Source organism: Colias philodice, chromosome 3, assembly GCF_061535455.1.
Source record: "Colias philodice isolate Cphi_HAF_F1 chromosome 3, ilColPhil1 Martin Lab GWU primary, whole genome shotgun sequence".
NCBI classification, from domain to species: domain Eukaryota; kingdom Metazoa; phylum Arthropoda; class Insecta; order Lepidoptera; family Pieridae; genus Colias; species Colias philodice.
Window position 1 is genome coordinate 579488 of NC_143088.1, and position 19405 is coordinate 598892.

The following is a 19405-nucleotide window of genomic DNA, read 5'->3' on the forward strand; positions in this document are numbered from 1 at the left end:
GTGTTAGAAAATTAGATTCATCGAGGAAGGCTATAGGCTATATTATATCATCACGGTAAGACCAACAGGAGCGGAGCCACGCGGGTGAAACCGCGGAGCGCAGCTAGTCTATAATATAGCGCTTTTAAAAGATGTTATGCTTAACATAATATGAAGTAGGCTAATTTTTGCTCTGGTAGAGCTGCGGAAAAAGTTCTTATAAAGCAAACATTTTTAATAAATATTCTAGCGTTTAAAATAAAAAGATGTTTACCGAATTAAAAACCTATTTCCATACACGGCGTAACTATTAAAACAAAAAGCGTATATTTATTAAATCCCGTAAACGATATCCGTTCAAAGTTTTTGTTAAGCTATTGTGTTTAATATTCGGAAACGTGATGAACAAACGGATGTGTAAACAAAGCCGTGTGATTTGATACTGCATTTTAATATCTGTGCAGTAGTATATATGCATCAAAGACAGCGGGTTCGAGAAATTATGATAACAAAGAAAAAACCAAAAAGTTTTCTTTTCAGTGATAGATCCTGTCGATTAGTGAAATCGCATATAAACTATCAATTATATGTATAAAAAAATTAATTTCGGAATTACTTACAACTTTTTTGTATCTATCGATGATTAAAAAATATAAAGTTGACACCTGTCATATTATTAAAAAAAAATCAAGACGGCTGAAAAATTAAATCGAAACAAAAGATATTTATTTAACATTAATTATGACAAAATCATATTATTATTGCTTTTAGCTAAATATAACAGAGGATGTTGGGTCGATGTTCTAAGAAATATTTGAATAAATTATAGAATAAGCAAAACCACGGTCCGAGATGATTCACACTTGTCTGTTTGTTTGGACATTTTTAATCTGTGGTCAAAACGTTTCTTTGTTATTAAATAATATCCGTTTTGATATACCGTTGGTAAGGTTTTTGTTATGTTGCAAAAAAAGCCAAAAAAAATAGGGAGTAATATTTGTCTTTATTTTTTGATCAATTATCGATTTATGAACAAAAATAGATTTCTAATTCTATTAACTCTAAATAACTCTTAAATTGTAGAGTGTTGACAAAAAATATTATAAATGATAACGTGTCAACATCAAGATAAAACCAATTATCGAAGTAAAAAACTAAGCACTTAACACATTTAAAATTGGGACAAAACCAGGCGACATCATTAGTTAATCCGATCAAAAACAAGCTATTACCTGTTCAGAGAAACGCGACAAAACCTTAAATTATACTAATGCCTGTATCAAACTGAAATAAACTTTATTCGATTTTAATAAAGCTCATTTTTATCTACCTCATTATAAAGTTAGGCTATTCTGGTTTCATTTTACGATTAGGGTGCGGAAGGGTTGTCCTTTTTTTGAATAGTTTCCTGGAGCTCGCTGTCTCACTCGCACAGCTGTACTTTAAGCACGTGCGAAAGAGATGGCGAGTTGGATTTTTGACAAATGACGTAAGGGCATCCGTTTTTAGTCTGAACGTATAAACATCAATTGGTAATCTACGCGTTTTACTGCTTCCTCAAACAACAATAGGAAAAACAAAAAAAAAACTATTGTTTATTTGTAAGATCTCAGTGATTAGAAACTTGATAGTACGGGTATTAACTATTCGACACTTCGGTGCTAACTTATAAGTACGTACTTGAGCTAAGTCACGTCTAAGTACAAGTTAATGATGGATACAAACACACAATAAGACTATCAGTACCTATGATATTAATAATTCCAGAAAATGTACACAAATTTTCATTTAACTGAAAAAACACAAGATTTATTTCCAAGCTCCAGGGTTCAATAACATAAGGAATACACAGTTTTGGACCCTAATTCCTGAAATAATACACGCAAAATATGAAATACAACGAATTTATATTATTTTACATAACATTTCCAAGTTGTATAATATTTACAAGAAATAAGACCAACTTTAATCCACGTGTATTGTCAACTACAAAATAATCCTTTTCTTTTAATAATATTATACGTTTAACTAACACTAGCTTCTTGTCCTGACTTTGCTCTTATTTAACTTGAATAAACTTTTCACTACTTAGGATCCTACTTAGGATACTATGTACTTAGTTTCTGATCCATCAAGTTACTTTAAAAAAAGTAGGTACTACATACCTATCGAAGTTCTTGTCTCGTTAACAGAGACTTTCCATACCGGTTATAAAAAAGAAGGTACCTATACCTATACCTATACCATAAATACTTCCAATTGATTAAAATAGTTGTGATTTAGATTCAAAACTTACGACCTCTGTATCAGCCAAAACTTCGCGAATCAGCCTTGTGCGCCGTGCGAAGGTTCGTGTGTCGCAACACATACCGTCACTCGTACAATCATACTAATTAGATAACTTGCTTCATCTGTTACAAAACTACAATGTCCCAATACGACGGATGTGGACGAAATCGAAGACTTTGGAACTGTTAAACGACTTAGGTTAAGATTTTTTCTGCCTTGATGCGAAAAAGAATGGCATTTTCTGCCTTTGTACAAGTCTGGGGAAAAAATCATATGGCAAAACAAAGTTTTTATATAAAAACTCATGTTCAGTATTACAAACACTCGTTTCCGTAAACCAAATCAAGCTATATTTATCAAACCAGTAACCCATTTCGATTCCGCGAGGGATATTCCCGCGATATAGCGGGAGGACTTAGTCACTCAACCAACTTTCCTCGTGCAAACACCATCATCGGCTGCAAACAGTTATTTCACATTTAAATGTACTCCAAATTCCGGTACACTTGAAATGCATCGAATTACACTTAGCTCAAAAACTCTTGAATACGATACGAACAAAAAAACCTTACGGTAAACCGCTTCCGTGCACCCTCGCACCTTAAAAAAGTTAACCCAATTCGAAAAAACCTACCTGCCCATAAAATATGGGTAACTGTTAACATTTTTTGCGACAACGGAGCTTTGCAGATGTTTTAGCGATTCGCAAACACATTGTTTACAATTGTTTTTATATTGTCACACTTTGTTATTGGCGTATTGTCTTTTGTGCAAATTTTAACGGCGTTTAAGTTGACTTGGTTTGTTAAATTTTTAGGTAATTCCTGGAATAGTTGATAATTAAGTTTCAATGGTTTGTTAGAGAAATTTTGATACAAGTCTTACTTGAATCGGAAATTTTTAGGATATGTTTATTTATAGTTAAAATATTCCTAATAATAATATTCATAATAGGTTTAGTTATAATTCTAAGATACTGTAATTGAATGGTTAGGTATCCTTTTAATAATAAACGCCTCATCTCTATATAAATTGGTAGAAATGTGGTACTTAAGGTAGCTCTATCATTTATTCAGTGCACACATCATACTTCACAATGGAGACGACGAAATCAACATGAAATTTTGGGGATAAATTGAGAAACTTTTTGGCTACTTAGAAGTCTTGGTGATCGATGAATTCCGGTAAATAATTGTGTCTTGAAATGGGGCTTTTGTTGGAAGTATACGTTATCTAGCCTAGATCGGCCTTTCAAACGTAATTTATTGTAAGAAATAAAAAGGGAGGCCGGTTTAAATATTAGTTTGAATGCAACAAAAATGTACTGTGATTCTACACAGCTACCTAATTGATTAACAAATCGCAGCTAGTCAACGACTATTAGCAAAGTGAAGGTAGTTGGGTCGAACGTCGTATAAACAACGTCCGAGCCCCTAGGCACGATCCGTACGATTGCGCCACGAGTCAAAGGAACGCGGCAATTTATAGTATGCGATAGCTAAGCATGTTCGGACAGGAAACAGTGACAACTATATTGACAACTACTCATCCACAAAAATATTAAATCAAAAGTTACGTCTAACACGGCCATACTGACAATCGTACGTCCTCGTACGCCTTTTCTCGTATTAAAACACTACGGTAGTTCATCTTGGGATTACACAACCATCCTGCCTCGGCCAGACTGACCTGACAGAACAATAACCACATCCACATGACAGTGCCTACACTCCCTTCGCGTATCTTGGTATATCTACGCTCGTTCGACTAGTGAAATACATCACTACGATACGTCAGCGACTAGACAATACCTCAACGCCAGGGTTCGACTAGCGATTTGGATCACTACACACAACTCCTTCGATGAACTACATTCCCGTTGCAATAATCCACGTAACAAACTTTTATTTTACACAACGCACGAAAAACCACAAACGCCAGTATGCCGTTACAAAACTACGTAAACTAAAACACATTTAAAAAGTATGGGCTTGAATTCTATCCCACTTCTGATATAAGAAAAAAAGATGCGAAGCCAGTTTAATATTAATTTGAATGTAATTAGAATGTACTGCGATTCTACACAGCTACCTAATTGATGTAGGTAGTTGATAACAAAACGCAGCTAGTCAACGACTATTAGCAAAGTGAAGGTAGTTGGGTCGAACGTCGTATAAACAACGTCCGAGCCCCTAGGCACGATCCGTACGATTGCGCCACGAGTCAAAGGAACGCGGCAATTTATAGTATGCGATAGCTAAGCATGTTCGGACAGGAAACAGTGACAACTATATTGACAACTACTCATCCACAAAAATATTAAATCAAAAGTTACGTCTAACATTATATTAATAATAAATAAAGCGGGATTCCTTAAGTCTCAAAGGTCGGCACGGAGCGACCTACGTCTGACCCCAGCAGACGCAGAATATAGAATGAGCTCAAAATAATGTTAAGCCCTGCTTTTGGGACAGAAAAAATAACCTTGAACGTCCGCCATTATTTATTGATAAAAAACTTTTACTTGCGAAAGATACGTTAGGTCTTAGGACTTTTATAAGGAAGACAGAAACAAAATACGTTCATTTATGTATGAATAGTGAATTTTATACAGCTAACTGCTGACTTGTTTTCAACAGTGTGCCATAGAAATAATGGCATTCTTATTACTCTTTGAATGTAATCAATACAGTGAATATACACATTAATAAACTGTTACAGTGAAATAATAACGCAACAGTTATATCAATCATTTCATAGAAAAAATGAATTTTAACTACAATTTTTGATCACCCAAATATAATTTATCAATTAATGAGTAATTCTCTGAGTCTGTATCTAGAGTTTAGATTATGAGACATTTTAGAAGTTAGCGCTAAAAGCTCTTTGTACATTTAATTGAAATTGCTGGAAATATGTTATTTTAATAAGTACGTAGATATAAGTATCATTTATTCAAAAATAAAAGACAAATTAATACAAGTTTCTAGTCCTGAAATATACTGAATACATATTATTTGTAGTTAAATATATAAATTAGAGAAATCGCTATTAATAATTTTATTTCAAACGTTATCATCAATTAATTGTGTTTGATTTTATTCATTCTTAATTCAAATTAGTGTTACCGGAAGTGCGGATATGACGTGACTGTCCGTGTCATATAGAGAACACAATAGACAGCCTATTGTAAATGGTTTGACTTTTATAATTAGCAATTTAGCTATTAATTTAGCAAATTATTATTACATTATAAATCTTAAAGAAGCTTTACACAACTTATTATACACATTATTTTACAGAGAATAATATAGTTTAAGTTAAATATTAATTCTAATAATTTAAGAAGATCTTTATAAATCTTACACACATAAGATTATAAGCATTGGGTAAAGAAACTTGGCCAGTGATTTCCGGTACATAACGCAATATCCGGTACAATCCACGCAGCCTACACATGTGATGGATCATTTTGTACATAATTAACACAAAGATTTTACAACTAAATCTTTAAAAACTTACTAGAGTGGCGTGATTACCTAAAATCTTAAAATACACACTTTTTTATGTTGGCAACATGTTTCAAAATTGAATCTGCTCTATACTTCAATAGTCTATACTATAAACTGCACACAGTCTCCAAAGTCGCAAATATAGTAAAAAGAAATATTTCTAAACATACACATATTTACCGGATACGAATACCGGCGTGCCTGCGCACGCGCAGCAAAACAAACAAACAAACATTGTCAATACTTCCTGTGTTGTCGCATTGCTGTTGAGATGACTGCATCTTATCATTAGGATGAATCTGTGTAATTCAAAACATAATTACAATCTTTAAGAGTAAAATCTAGGAGAAGAAAAAAAGGAAAAAAATAGTTTACATACATAGAACGCAACACAATCAAAATATGTTTATTAAAAATTAAAAAATAGCAAAAGCTCATTTAATAATTTTAGGAACATAAATTAGCAAACAATTTTAACATAAGTATCAAATACATTTTATAAAAGTTGCCAGTAGCACGACAAATAAAAAAATCCCGCCAAAACTTATGTCACATTTGACATCACTAACGACAGATTAAAAATATTAAATAACGTTATCAATACAACGAAGTTGCATTGTTCTACGTAAGCTTATCGTTACGTTACGCAATAATTGACGCGCGCAGAGAGGAAAACACAAAAAGCTTAAAATAATATTCATTCACCACAACCATTTTAATAGTCATTACCGCAAATGAGGTCATATGTTTTGTAAACGCTGCAAACAACTTATTTTTTATGTAATAAACAGGTCTGCCTAAATAAGAGTACCTATAACCTTGTAGGAATGTATTAAAATTGTTCTCTATTAACGATAGAAGTCTAGTATAGCTGTGTCCTTAAAAATCGATTTTTCTACCGATAATGTCAACCCTCTGTTAGGCTAAAAATGTTTTTGACATTACATTTCGTAGAAGAAATGTGCTTTAAATATATTATAATATGAAGATTCTGGGAAAATTCTTTGATATGATGCTCAGAATTAAAGAGGTTATCTTTAATAAATATCTACAAAAATAATAAGAACATCTCTACAAAAACATGTTTTCATTGTACCTCATACAACTGATTATTTTTTTTAATGTTTTCGTAAATTGTGCAAATTTATTAACCGATAAGTTACATAAAAACCGATTTTCGACAGAGGCGTTTTGTTCGAGACCGCCTACTCGTTGACTAACTTCCGCTTTTACATTCCGTTTTGTGTCTCGCTTGTCCTCCGTGACCTCAATTAGGTAACACTAACAAGAAACGATACGTTAAACTGAGGTTTCATTTACGTGGGTTGCCATATTTTAAAAAATTAATCCCTTGAAAAAGCCGTTAAAGCCGTGTTTGCAAATTTAGTTTCAAATCTACAAAGAGGAAATCTATACGTTCTATACGTACCTATTTCTCTTGTGAATGAAGTTCCCAGTTATTCAGTTTGTTAGTCTAAACGTCTTCTATAAATTTCTAAGAAATCAAATGTTTGTACAAGTGTCATCAATATTTTCCTGTTACAAAATACAGCACACAATCAAAGATTATGTATAACAGTATAACGTTTTTTCGTTATTCGACAAAGTGATTAATTGGGGGATAACAGGCATAGCAACAAAGTAGGTTACACTAAAAATAGATATCGCAACTATTTGTTATAGAATACTGAAAATTTCCACACGACGTGGGATGGTTGCTCTGTGCTCGCGAGGGGAGGGGAAACCGGGTCAAGGGGACCGATGCACCGTTCGCGCGAAATCTCACTTTCAAAGTGCAACATGGCGGCGTGACAGCGCGCCAATACGATCTCACTGACGTTTACGATTTTCCGGTTTTTTTTGTTTTTAACGTAACACTCGTAACAATTTTTACAACGTAACACGTTACGCTAAGATTACTTCCGAATTATTGTAAATAAGTAAATAAAGATAATCGTTAATTAGGGCACGGATTGGAATCGTTAACGTGTGTTGCAACGATTACACGTGTATAGAATTTAACAACAAACAAATATAATATCTAAGGCGACTATATCCTTGTCCTTATTTCTCGTTTCCTACGAGTATAGTGCGTAATCGTGATAGCGTATCTCTTGGTAGCTTATCAAGCTAATGCAATACAATTGATAAACAAAGATTTGGTTGTGTACAATTAAACACTTGTCGAAAACATCTATGATAATGTTTCGTAAAATTATCAGACGTTCCAATTTCAAACGCATGTAACTATTTTAACTGTCTTTCATAATTTTGAAAATCTTTTGGACTTTATGTCATCTTGACAGTTGTTTTGGCGCGTAACACCGTCGTGACCCATTTTTTACGACGCAGACAAACTGACTGGCCGGTTAAATTGGACAGTAAAAAATAGGCGTAAATACATGAAGGTTCGACCATGGCTAGCATTAGCGCCTAACCGAGGCTGCACGTACACTATTGCATCAAGGTTGAAAAACAAGCCGCTACCTACAAAATAGAACTTTTAGAATGACTAATGTTTCATTGATTGCAAAATATGAGGATGAACAATAATTAAAGACAACAAGGAAACAGTCACACAAAAAATTGTTTAGCTACGTATTTCCCTGGCGGTAAAAAAATATAAAACAACGTATCTACCTATTTATTGTTACTTCTACAAGATTATTTAATTTACCAGCGGAATAAAAGATACAGAAACATTGTATGCACAATCGAATAGTACTAATACGTTAAGCCTGTACTCTATATGCAACGTTAGACGTACAACTTCAATTGAAAGGGAAAAGTATAAAATATACAGCATTGTTTACCCGGACGCGGCGCGGTAAGCGAGACGCATCGCCCTTCGCTCGCTGACCCAGTTAGCGCGCGATAGCCCGGTAACGGATCTATTTCAATGCGCTTCCACGTTCCAAAACATCTGACCTGACTGAATTTTGAAATTAGAACACATAGTTCTATAAATATAAATGCAAATATTCATCTCTTTCCCGATCCACAGAGTATAAAATCACGCGAAAACATCTTGACACTTAAAAGTTATAACCTCTTTTCGACGCGACGCCGCTATATACATTTTTACACACTATAAAAATAAATTGGCATGAAGTAACAGTACTGAAACAATTCTCCAAATAGATGCAATGGTGTTTTGTAATCGTTTTGATACGCGCTTCGTGTGTACACGCGAAATGAACGAACAAACAAACTTTTGACAGCGGCCTTTCCACGGATGACTCAGCCTTGCGTAACACTCCATAACACTTTTGCATAAACGAGTACTGCGGCACATTTAAATTCGATACAATTTGTTTTTTAAACCTACATACATACTGCATACGTCATGGGGTTTTTGATAATCTGTGAATATTTGACGTGAGCTGTCAATAGAGAGTTTGAAGTCACGCAAACTTGGAGTGTTGTGATCCAGCGGAAATCTATTGAATATCTAACATAATTCGTAGCGAGTGCAGCGTGCAGTCGGTTATTAAAGTGTGCAAGATAAACGTGTTATCAACGTAATCGCAACAGTTTCCATTTCGCGGCGCGCCGCTGCCACTTTCTTTCGTTTCCCGCGCGGGGAAAGTGCCCGCGCTTTTCCGACGCCATCTTTGATGCACATTGCATTTATACAGATAAAATATAGCGTTCAAATAGAGATAATATATTCTCTTAGTATCATATTATATGAAGTTTGTTTTCTTTATAAATAATTAAGAAAACGTATCTTTATTTCTATTGGCCACCCGCAATAACCATTTCCTAAATGTAACCTATAAATAATTAAAGCAAATGTTGCCATATTATCAATTCTTTATTTCTTTTTTGTCTGGAAAGGTTATACGAGTCATTGCGATTATTTTGAGCGGGAAAAATTCCGGCGTATTTCCACAAATTAGCTTTATAAATAAAACTCGACGTTGCAATGTAAACATTTGTCGATTGTCTCAGACCGTATGATGATATTCGTCTCAATTTATCTTGAATATTAAAATTTAAAAATAACGCATACATTTTTATTGACCTATTTAAGTCAACATTTTACCGCGTGTTTAAATAGTAATTTTGTAGAATTGTAATTATAGGTCCTAAATCCTATAAACTTTGCTTCTTTTCTAATATTCAATCTATAGGAAACTAAGTATCGACAATAAGAGCAATAAATCGTAATAAATGCGATATATCGTATTGTCTTACATATTTGATATGAATACCTATATAATTGTTTCATCACCAATTTAATAAGAACTCTCGGTCCTACCATTTTGTATTAAATCAGAGGTCTCTTGCCTGGATATTGGCTTGTTATAATTGCCCAATAACCAGTATATTATGATCTCTATACAGATATTAAATGTGCGTAAAGAGGGGTCTTTACTTTGGTCACTGCGGTTTGAAATAGCTAAGACTTCCCGGATGCTCGACTGACGTCAAGAATCTCGCAAGATTTCCCGAAACGGATTATTGCAAATCAATCTTATCTTGCGGTAATAAAGACGAATTTCGCTTGTTTTGTTCACTACCGACTACGATTTCCTTTGCACGCTAATTCCTTTAATGATTCTGACGAACATTCAAAAGTATACAAGATTTTATTTAATGTTATATTCACTCGTCAAATATAAATTGGACGGATGAGATTTCGTACATATTTCAAAAATATAATTTTATCAATCCGAACTTCGTATCACGTCCGAACGGGTAAACCGGTTGTGATAAATTTTATATAGTTCAAAGTAACTTTTAGTATCATCAAACAAATATAAAAACGAGTTAAAATAATAATACTACAACACACGTGCACGGATTCAATACAAACTTATATTTAAATAAGTATAAAAATATATAGTTTAAGGCTACTATGTACAAATAAAACGTATATCTTAATATCAATTAAAATCGAGTAGCTATTTGTATATAAATGAGGAAGTAAACCAAAGAAATAATCCGATTTGCGTCACGATTTACGTCGAAAATATGGTTCAATAATGAGCCGTACTAAAACTAACACTATCATTGTCTTTTCAGTCAGAAATATAAACACAAAAATCTATTTATTCTTAAAAAAACCTCACTTACATATTGTTAAATCGATAAAACTTATATAAAAGCAAGTGTATATGAAGAAAAGGTACTACGAAACCTTTTTTTAATTACATAAATATGATAATTTTATTCATGATACGAAAGAGGTTTCATTATAATTAATCATCTTGAATTATTTTAGGGTCACAGATAAAAAGTAGGTACGTAATTAAATAATACCATAGAGTTGACACCACAAAACACAAAAGCTTAAGGAAAACCCGCACCAAGTACGTCTTTGGGTTATGAATAGAGTATAAATAAACATTATCTTATTATTTATGGGATTATGGGATCTTATACGTAAAAGTTATATAATATAACTAGCGACCCGCCCCGGCTTCGCACGGGTGCAATGCTGATACTAAATACACTACAGAAAAACTGTGAACGTTGTATATAAAAACATAGCGGCCGGCCGGCCGGTACCGCCGCAAACGCTACGTCCCGCAATTTTTAAATCTGTAATATCTTCGAAAATATTCACTTAAATCATACGGTGTAGTGCCATATAGATCTATATTAAATGAACAATGTATTCAAGGTATTTAATTGGTTAAGGATTAATGCTGTATTGGTGAAAATCGCTTCGAAAATTAGCTATTACGTATTTGTCGTAAAAAGTAAATGACAAAAAAATGTTATTGTGGGTTATCCATAAGAGATAGACATATACCATCGCGGACTTTTCTGTAGACCTTTTCAATGTGTATAATACTTAGTACATTATTTTGATAAAACTCGTAGGGTTCAGCCTGCGTTTGCAATATAAGCGGAAACAATGTAATTTTTTACGACATCACATTAGAAACCTCAAAAATAACAGTACTTCTCCACTATTTAATGGATTTTATTATACATATAAACCTTCCTCTTGAATCACTCTATCTATTAAAAAAACCGCATCAAAATCCGTTGCGTAGTTTCAAAGATTTAAGCGTACAAAGGGACATAGGGACATAGGGACATAGGGACAGGGAAAGCGACTTTGTTTTATACTATGTAGTGATTTTTTTTATGCCGAAGTGTTTATATTTAATGTTATTTTTCTTTGAACAGCGAACCTTTTCTCGTGATCATTTTGTCAATTTTTAATGTTTTAAATAACGATTATAAAATATATTATGTATCTGTAGAGAAATTCAAGTAATATTCTATCTGTGTACCTTACCTTACCGTAACATACTATTAAAACAAATCATGTGTGAAATATAGTTAAAATAGGTTGATTTACTCAAAAACAGTTAATTTATCTGCTGGTTCTTGCAAGCACACTAAAACAAGCAAATCATGGCTAATATTTTGTACACAGACACAAAATACGTCAAACGATTAGTCACAACTGATAAACGCTCTTGTTTGGCTGCAGACAGACTAAATCCGACATATTTTACACTTCATTATTTTAAAAATACATTCTCATAACGACGACAGTTCTCGTTTTTAAACAATTTAATCCATTTTTATTTAAGGAAGCGGATGTACTTATAATCGCCTCAACCCAATAACCGGGTGTTAACAACCTTTATATCTTTTAAAAATCAATATTAGGATTGCTCTACAGTTCATCAGTTTGTCCGCGTGACCGATACACGCGTAAGAATTTAGAAACCAAACGCATCACGCGTTGCAATATCCGATACGGTTTGAGCACGTCAATTTGCCTCTATAAAGACAAGACGTCAAAAACCCGCTCCCGTCTGCAAAAGGAACAAAGATTAACAATTTCCATAAAAAAATACAGACGCGCCACAAAGAGAGCTCCGCCAACTCACAGTAAAGCGTACGTTGCACTCTTAAACCAACAATATCTAAAATAATAGTAACTATCCACCCCCGTGCATTCACCCGAGGGGGGGACTTATGCAATATTTAGCTTGAAAGTAATAGCGGTTTTGGGCGGTGCGGGGCGGATTTAACCGGTTCCAACCAGTATGCATGACGTTGCACAAAATTTGATATTAAAGTCTGAGTTAAATAAGCTTAGGTTTCGTCTGGTCCCGAAACTAGTTTCTGGCGATTTATATACTCAATTAGCGTTAGTTTACTCGTTTATAATGAAACGTTGATTTGCCTGGCTTTATCCAGGTTGGGAGTTAATGCGAAATTAGATTTGTTACTGAACTCTATTTCACGTTTGATGACCGCGGTTTTGTAAACCTTGATAATTATGATAGTTTTGCACGTCATTATTACATACGAAATTGTATTCAAACTTTAAATACTATAAGTTAAAGGTTTAAATAAAAGTTCCTACATATAATTTATTACTGTAGATGTAGAGTGCGTTTCACGAAAGAGTTCCCCTGCCGTTATGTTGGCATACCTGACTGTCAAAAACGAAAATATTTTTTTTAATCAAAAATGACAGAGAAAATATTCTCCTTTCTTCCTAGCCTTATCCTATCCTTATCTTACGGGGTCGGCTGCCTAGAAAGGAGAATATTTTCTCTGTCATTTTTGATTAAAAAAAAATATTTTCGTTTTTGACAGTCAGGTAAGCCAACATAACGGCAGGGGAACTCTTTCGTGAAACGCACTCTAGATTAACTTTACATATCAATATAATATGACATATACTTTATTTGTGTATGTGAGAAAGAGCAACAAACATCTTCTTACACGATCTTTCTCATGTTTAATATTACTTCAATATAATATTATATTTCAGATTTAGCAAAGCAAAATGCTTATAAAAATGATAATAAGCGTTCCGTATCCGATGAGACGTATGATATAACTTTAGTATTGGAAACAGATTATAAATATCTCGGAATTATTATATCAATTGTCATAGATAATATATTTTTATGTAAATAATCAAATTTGAAATAATGACGCGACTTCTATCTCTAATACAATATAATAATAATTACAAAAATAATTATTATTGTTTGATCACGATTGAACCAAAAATTAATAAATCATATAAAAAAGTGTTACTTTTAAAACACACTAGCAACACTTGAAGACTACTATACTTTACTATAATCGTAAGTAATCTGATAGGAGTGCCGGAAGGGAGGGGGAGGGAGGGTTGAATAATTCAGAGCTGAAGACGATGCAATCGTAGGTCAGTGCACTATTATTGCCATTTTCTTAAAACCGCCTTTGAATTTTTATTATGTATTTTCTTCGAGTAGAAATGATCTACCAAAATGGCACCTATTGGTAGATTTGTTGCTTAGAACATGTTAGTATCCGAACAGTCATATAGACTACTATAAATACTTAGTGTTTTTTGTATGAAGCCAAAATGTCTAAACTAATGCTAAAAAATTTTTTTGCCTTGCTAAAGGTATTAATAATTCCTAAGAAATTCTTGCACGAGCCTAAAAAGTTATATTTAGATATTCTCTATAGTAACCATCCTTACACAAGCTATACATACATATAAATATAAACGTCGTATAACAAAGAATCTTGTACAAATAATAGATAATTTTTCAAGCAAGCAATTTTCCTTATAGAGCATTATGTTACCAAACGTGCTTTTCATATGTTACCGACTTAGTATACTGGATGGTGCATAATTTAAAATAATTATTATAATGTTATTCCTTTCCACGATGGTAATAGTACACGTTATAGTTTCTATCGTAACATATTAATAAGGTTTTGAATTTTAATCGCTTGATCGACATGATAGAGTGCAAAAAACTTAATGTATCTAGAAATTTATATCCATTTTGCGTAAAATGTTATACAGCGTCTATCAAGATACATATTATAATTATATTTTAATGGACTCAAATTTTACATAAATATTGATTGATGTTATTAAATTAAATAATAATAGATTATAACAAAAATAAATCCAGAGCTATAGCGAATAAAATATAAAGTATTTTCTCAGTAAGTAAAAAAGAGAGGAAATTATATACTATTACTTATAGGTATGTTATTTGATCGTTACCTACTCATCAAACAATGATTCGTCCATTATTCAAAACCGATAAAAAATTGATGATATTAAATATTCGTATAGGCATTTAAAATTACGGATTTTCCTATTACTTGTTACACAAAAACATAGTTTTTGTTGATGGTACTAATTAAACATCTATGCATTATAATATTCTTAAAGCATTTCCTCTTATGATAATTGATCATTCAAAGTGGACTCAAATATACTCTATCATTTTATTCCCACGGCAATTACTCCTAAATAAATTAAATATATTTTTCAAAATCGACAATACCATTTATCTAACTGTCAATTTGAACCGCCATAAAATTCTTTTTCCTAATGGCAACTCCCGACGAAACCATAAAGGCCCGTCCACACGGCACTACCGCCGTGGCGTGCAATTTGCACGTTCCCTTTCTGTCTAGACGCTTCGACCATAGAAAGGGATAGTCTGCACATGCGCAGAAGCCCAGCCACAGGTGGGTGGTCCCCCCGTCAAGGTCGGCGCACGGAAACGTCTGCTTCTGGCGATACATTATATATTATCGATCTAATCTCCGAATTGTAATACGTCCTTGGTATAACCTTTGCGAATTTGTACATTATGTACTGTCGGGTCCCGGTTTTCCTTGTTGATGGGAAAGTATATGTCTGTCTGCCCCCCTATTTTACAAGTTTGCTTTTACACATTAATTACGTCAAACATTATGAAATCTCTTAGCTTCATTTCCTCTTAAATGTGAAAAACCCAAAATTGTACCTATACATGTACATAAAACTAGCTTGGAGACTTAATTATAGGCTATAGCATAGAGATCTTTCTGTGATCAGTGGGCTATAGTCAATAGACATACGATATTATAAATAGATTTATTATAGCCATTTCATCTCCTATTTAATCTTTATCTAATGAATATTTAGATCAAACTGTCTAGACTCTCCGTTGTTAGTATATTTCAGTCATATTTTTTTCAGAAATAAAGTTATAAAATAACAGAAATTTTAAATATAATATTCTTAAATAACAAGCGCTACTAAATGCGGTAGGCCAAAAAGTCATACTCATAACATTAAAATAAAACAAAACAACACAATAGACTCTACATTAGTTAAAACGTTAGTATTTACGTTCTTACATTTAGTTTTTTATATGTAAATAATTATCCTTTTGGAGAATTTAAGAAATTTTCCATTTAATTTCTTTAGATAAGATTGACAAATGTGTGAAACATTTAAACTTAAAATGTTTCTAATCGTTTGGATAGCATGTTCTAAATATCACTTCAATATTAAAAAATTAAGCAAGGACAAAATGGCTTTATCACAGCAATTATGCAATAATTCAGCCACTATTTACCTAATACGTTTCAATGTAATATCTTATCTAGTAATTTAATTGAAAATAATTGCGAATATATTGGCAAATCCATATCTATTACGAAACGAGTCACTGTTTCTTATCGGACAAAAGTTGTATCTCAGTAGACATGTCTCTATGCGGATATCAAACACTTATATTTCTTCAACTACTTCATTGTTTATAGATTACAATAAAGTGCAAATAGTTACCTGTATGCTATATGAATTTAATAATATTATGATAGATATTGTCACCATTTAACACCACCTTTTAGTCTTCGTTTAAAACCATTATTTTAAAAGTTTATTTTGTTATTCAGCTCCTTACCATTTATAACAAGAACACGTATGTACTTTATTTGACATGAAACTCGTCAATTTACTTTTCCACAGCCAATTTTTAGTATACCTAGGTTATTTATCAAGGAATCTATTGATGGATTTCTACTGATAAATAAAAAACATAACTCAAGTAGATTGAAGTATGGGTAAGCAAGGACACTGTCAATAAATTGAAGAATTACAAATTATTTCATTTTATCATATTATTTTATTTTAACCTTATTGAACTTGCTTCAGGCCCATGACCTCTTTGAAACCAGAAAAACGCTTGTTTTAATGTATGCACAAAACATATCCAAAACATTTTTCCATTTATATTTTTAGTCAGAATGTCATAATAATGATCCTATTTCTCTTACAGTGGATGGGGAGCCAACTGGTCTGCCTCTGGGAGCGAGAGGGTCACTGGGAAGGGCGCTCCTCCACGGGCTCCTCGCGCCTGCCTCTACCACCAGGCATCACCTGTACACTGCGCCAAATACTGGTTAGTAGACATTGAGATATTAAAAATAATTTAGTCTAAATCTTTAAAAAAACCGCTTTCATTAATAAAATTATTGTATTGTCAAGTGCACCCTTGACAAGTGCACAAAGTTTCAATTAAATCTATCCCTTTAAGTTGGTCCAAATCGAGTCTAAATGAGTCGGTTACATACAAACATAAGAACATACAGGCGAAGCTATTAAAGCGTTAATAAGTCTCTATACTGGCATAGTCTATGTACATAAAATCATTTCCGAAATCAATTAAATATTGGATAAAATGTTTGATCATCTTTTCCAATTGCGTAAAACAGGGCATTCCTATCATTACGACACTAATACACTTAAACAAACATCCTTCAAGTGAAAAAACACCTAAATAAATGTAAACGTTCAATACGCATTAGATACAAGGCTAGTCCCTTATTTTACCTTCAAATACTTTATTATATAATGATATCAAACTAAATATAAGTCAGAAATCTTAAAATACATAAAATTGAGCCGAAACCTTCACTGATCACTCCAAGTTACCGAATATTGCGCAGTCTTACAAAGAAATTACAAAATTAATAAGGAAAATTTGTTCCTTTAAATGTTCAATGACAAAACTGAAAATATTTCCTGCTCCAAATGTCCTTTAACTTCCTTCGATTCCTTGCACCCAAAACAATATACCTACATTCAAGTTATATTCTCCTAACAATTTCGATCCCTCTAGAAAGGAAATTACCTCAGTACATACCTTATATAGAAGCTATACTGTCTATACATCAGATAAACCTTGTAATTTCCTCTCTCAGACAATTCTGATCTCGCATTGTCTATTTATTATTAACTTTCCACTAGAAATATACGATATCCGACTGTTTTCATGTTATTTGTTTAATGGGCTTTCGATTGAAAAAATATTGGTAATGCTTATCATTAAATTGAATGATGACGTGTCTTAATAACTTTCTCTTCCTGTGACATACAATAATGGGTCGTAGCCTAATGGGTATAAAAGGGAAATAATAGGTCTCAAATCCATTACCCTATCTAACAAAGAAGCACTAATTCTTTCCACAAAATACTAACCCAATCCAGCCTAACCGCCACGCGTCTGAAAAACCGCAGCCATAATTACCGGCACAACCTACAAACCTATAAATACCCGTAAATGCTTAGCCCGATCTACGCACGTGACCCAAATCTGGAACATTAGCTCGGCGCGTCACAACAAGCCGCCAGGGCATGAAAAATTCATAAAGAACGAATAGGAAGTTCGCGGCAATCGATACCCTCAGCTGATCTACCCAATGTCACGACCGCCTCCCTAGACACCACCCCCCCTCCCTGTCCCTCCACCCCCCACGCACACAGCCCTGCGTGACAGTGTATAACGTCTACGCGTCGTCTGCCGCGAACCCTGCGATATTATATAACTTTAGCTGTTCATCTTTATTAAAATAGTTTCGTCTTACCTACGATACATTGTTCGATGTCTGGAAAAAACAATTTTGTAATAGCAAAGATTTATGTGAAGAAAAACTGTTATAACGCCTGAAATTACCTTCTAAATTAATTGGTTACTGCGGGCTTTTCCTTCGATGTAATATGAGGTACAAATTGCTTTTCTTCGATATTATATAAGCGATTTATATATTATTAAACGCAATTCAGAATGTTTATTCATTGTATTTATTTAGAAGGGTATTATTTGACATATCTAACCCTTGCGCGCTGCAGTCACAGATGTCCACACAATGGTCCATTCGGCCCGAAATGTGCAATTTCATAATCGCTTTTCACCCCAACACAAGTGTGGGTGAAAGTATTGTATAATCACAGAAGGGTTAATTATTTACATTGTCCAAGATGTGACAGCTTGATGTATTGCTTATTAATCCAAAAATACCCACTATTTACTAAACTCTATAAATAGATCGTGTTACGTAGTTTACAATTACCTACTAAATATTTAGTATATTAGGGTTTTACGCTATATCATCACCCTTTGAATCATTTCATTAGGTACATTCACTGTACATTCTTATAATATTGCGTACGTAACAGTTCTCTCAAGTTCAAGTCTCTTTAATATACAAAACAATTTAAATTGTATGCTCTAATTAAGCATATTGAAGTATCTTATATCCATATTAATTTTCAATCATAATGTAGCAAAAACTTTTTATATATGTACATGTAGAGACTTACATAAAACCTTACATACTGAAGTTGTTATTATTAATATTCTACAAAGCCTATCGAACGCATGAGGTCAGAGCAAAAGCTCGCAAACAGCCGGTAAGCGCTGTCAGCAATCGAACTAGGTACATACTTCTAGCCATGTCAAAACTAGTCTCATACGTAACACGAATGTTTATCGCATGTCGATCTTACACACTACGAATAAATTGAGTTAAAAGTTGTTCAAATCTGGGTTACGCGGGTAATT

General features: G+C 33.2%; 1 protein-coding gene across 7 annotated transcripts in view; it reads left to right on the plus strand.

The window, feature by feature from the left end:
* Nucleotides 1-19405, plus strand: part of Eip74EF (Ecdysone-induced protein E74) — a 163984-nt gene that overhangs the window by 120000 nt on the left and 24579 nt on the right. For all 7 annotated transcript variants that reach the window (XM_089711976.1, XM_089711968.1, XM_089711989.1 and 4 more), the window contains one exon: nt 16841-16963. In XM_089711976.1, coding sequence (XP_089568102.1) covers nt 16841-16963 — 123 coding nt within the window. The remainder of the gene's footprint in view (nt 1-16840; nt 16964-19405) is intronic.